Genomic DNA, 2,501 nt, shown 5'->3' with positions numbered 1-2,501 from the left:
CAGGGCTGTGAAAAAGCTATTGGCCCCACCCTAATTCTTTCTTTTTGATTTTTGTCTTTTTTTAAATATTTGTCACAGTTGGGAAATTGGGAAATAGAACATATAGAAAAATATACTGATTAAAATTAAAGCAAAGCAAAAGTGCAATAACGATAAAATTATATAAATAAAACCAAATAGATAATACAACAGAAAAGTAATTAAATAACAGTTTAACCATAGAAATAGACATTTAATGACCCGTACGAAAATGAAACTAAATATTACAACAGCAACAAAAGTACATGTCAGACTTGACCCCGTAAGAAAACTGTTATTTATGCGAAATGTATTATTTTAATTCCATACACTTGCAGCTTTGGGTGACGCCTGTCATCAGACTAGCAGTCTGAGGCTTTTATTTTGTAGGGTAAATGACTCCACGTCAGGTCATAATATCCGCTGCTTGCTGAGACTGGATTGCACATGTGCGTAAAGGCTACAAGCATGTGTGCTGAGATAGGAAGTTGGTTCTTTAACTCCTCGTGACAGATTATCAGTGAAGGTCTCTGACACATCTGTGGATTGATGGACTTCTCGGGAAGCTGCGGCTGCTCCTTGTATAAATATGGCTGGATTCATTGCAAATCAGCACAGGTTGCGGCTTGTATTGAACAGAAGATTTAACGCACCTTTATCAGCCTCCCAGGTTGCCTTTTACCACGTAACAGCTTCACACCTGAGCCCAAAGGACAGCAAGGTCAGCCCTGTAGCGAGGGGGCGCTCCAGAGTCCAGCACAAGCCTGCAGAAGGGCAGGAGCATGAGGGGTCAACTCAGAGAAAAGTGTTTAAAAGTGAGATCTCACTGCTGCAGAAGCAGATGAGGGGAGATGACTTCAGAGTGTCACCTGAACTCAGGAAACTGTGCTTGGAAGATTTCCCTGCAGAGAGGGAGAGGCAGGTGAAGCAGAAACCTGCACCTGAGGCCAAATCTAAGGACTGTGAGGTTGTTTTTGGCGTTGCTCCCTGCTTCTTGGCTCTCACTCAGGGAAGGAGGAGGGTCCGTAAGCTGTTTGTAAAAGACGGCGAGGCCTCTCATAGGGCGTCTGTGTTGAAGGTGTGCGAGGAGGCTCATCTGCGAGGAGTTAGAGTCCATCGGGTCAGCAGGAAGGAGCTGGACAAGATGTCCAATGGGGGAGTCCATCAGGGAGTGTGCCTGCTTGCCAGTCCCCTGAGCTACCTCACCGAGGACTCTGCACCCAGCAGGAAAGATGCCCCTCTGTGGCTCGTTCTGGAGAGAATCCAGGACCCCATGAACCTCGGTGCCATCCTGCGCTCTGCTTATTTCCTCGGGGTGGACAGAGTCGCCAGCAGTCTTCGCTACACCTGCCCGCTGTCTCCAGTGGTCAGCAAGGCGAGCTCGGGCATTATGGAGGTGATGGGGGTGTATGGATATGAAAACCTTGCAGAGATGTTGAAGCTGAAGATGGAGCAGGGCTGGCAGGTGGTTGGCACAGTGGGACAGGAAGCAGAAGTGTCTCAGATGCCCATCACCAAGTGTTCAGACTTTAAAATGACCAAACCCACGTTGCTGCTGATGGGAGGAGAGGGAGAAGGACTCTCCAAGGAGCTGCTCTCCACGTGTCAGACACTTCTCACCATCCCAGCGGGCAGGGAGCTGGTGCCTGGCATCGAGTCTCTCAACGTTTCTGTAGCCACAGGCATCCTGCTGCACTCTTTGCTGTCCTCCAGGAGCTCGACCACATGACAGCCACCTCAAATATCCTCCCAAATGAAGATGCAAGGTCACTGACAACACAACCAACCAAAGGAATAAATATTTCAGTGTAATCTTGAGTACAAATTCAGAGAAGACCAAACCAGAGCCCTCATACTCTTCTCTGCTGTTGTGTCTAAAAACTACTATTCCTCAGCTGAAAACAGGCCTGAGTAGCATTTGCTGAAAACAAAAAACACAACCCACCTGTTTCAAGAAGTTACATAGCCTTTAAAATAAATACACATTATTTATTTATTGCCTATTTTCAAGATTGATATTGTCAGTGGAAACCAACAGGCTCTGAGTCGAGTCTTACAGATCTGCTCGATGTCTCAAAGTGATTGTTTCCTGGGATTTGTTGACTATGTATTTTCTCTGCTATCTGTTATTTGGCATTGATGTTATTTGATACTTGTTACTTGATATCAATATTTTAAGTCATCTTACTGTGTAATTTGTATCTTCGTACAGCACTTTGGCCAACACTACTGTTGTAATTAAATGTGCTATATAAATAAACTAAACATAGGTAAATGTCCACATTTTCAGACCTTATCCATGTGTGTTTTGATTCAGTATCGGAGTACAGGAGTACGTCCTGGTCGCCCAGCGTCAGGACTGTGTAGTGTCTATTAGTTTTATGTCTTTTGCTCACATTTTAAGGTAGGCTTCAATATACTCAAACATGGATTTGGGTAGGCCAAAGTTTTAAGGTGCAAAATGTCCTCCACATCACATGAAG

At 45.0% G+C, this 2,501-nt stretch overlaps 1 protein-coding gene across 1 annotated transcript; it reads left to right on the top strand.

Annotated features, from left to right (window-relative positions):
* The first annotated feature begins 420 nt into the window (after positions 1 to 420).
* mrm1 (mitochondrial rRNA methyltransferase 1 homolog (S. cerevisiae)) lies at positions 421 to 2,501 on the top strand. Its single transcript, XM_031759382.2, has one exon. It carries the CDS (start codon positions 608 to 610, stop codon positions 1,745 to 1,747), a length of 1,140 nt encoding a protein of 379 aa, XP_031615242.1. The 5' UTR covers positions 421 to 607; the 3' UTR covers positions 1,748 to 2,501.

The sequence above is a fragment of the Oreochromis aureus genome, linkage group 8, assembly GCF_013358895.1.
Source record: "Oreochromis aureus strain Israel breed Guangdong linkage group 8, ZZ_aureus, whole genome shotgun sequence".
Taxonomy (NCBI): domain Eukaryota; kingdom Metazoa; phylum Chordata; class Actinopteri; order Cichliformes; family Cichlidae; genus Oreochromis; species Oreochromis aureus.
The sequence above is the reverse complement of the archived record's forward strand: the minus strand, read 5'-3'. Positions and strand labels throughout refer to the sequence as shown.

Excerpts from the sequence above, each read along its gene's own strand:
- mrm1 (XM_031759382.2), top strand. The coding sequence starts at position 608 with ATGGCTGGATTCATTGCAAATCAGCACAGGTTGCGGCTTGTATTGAAC.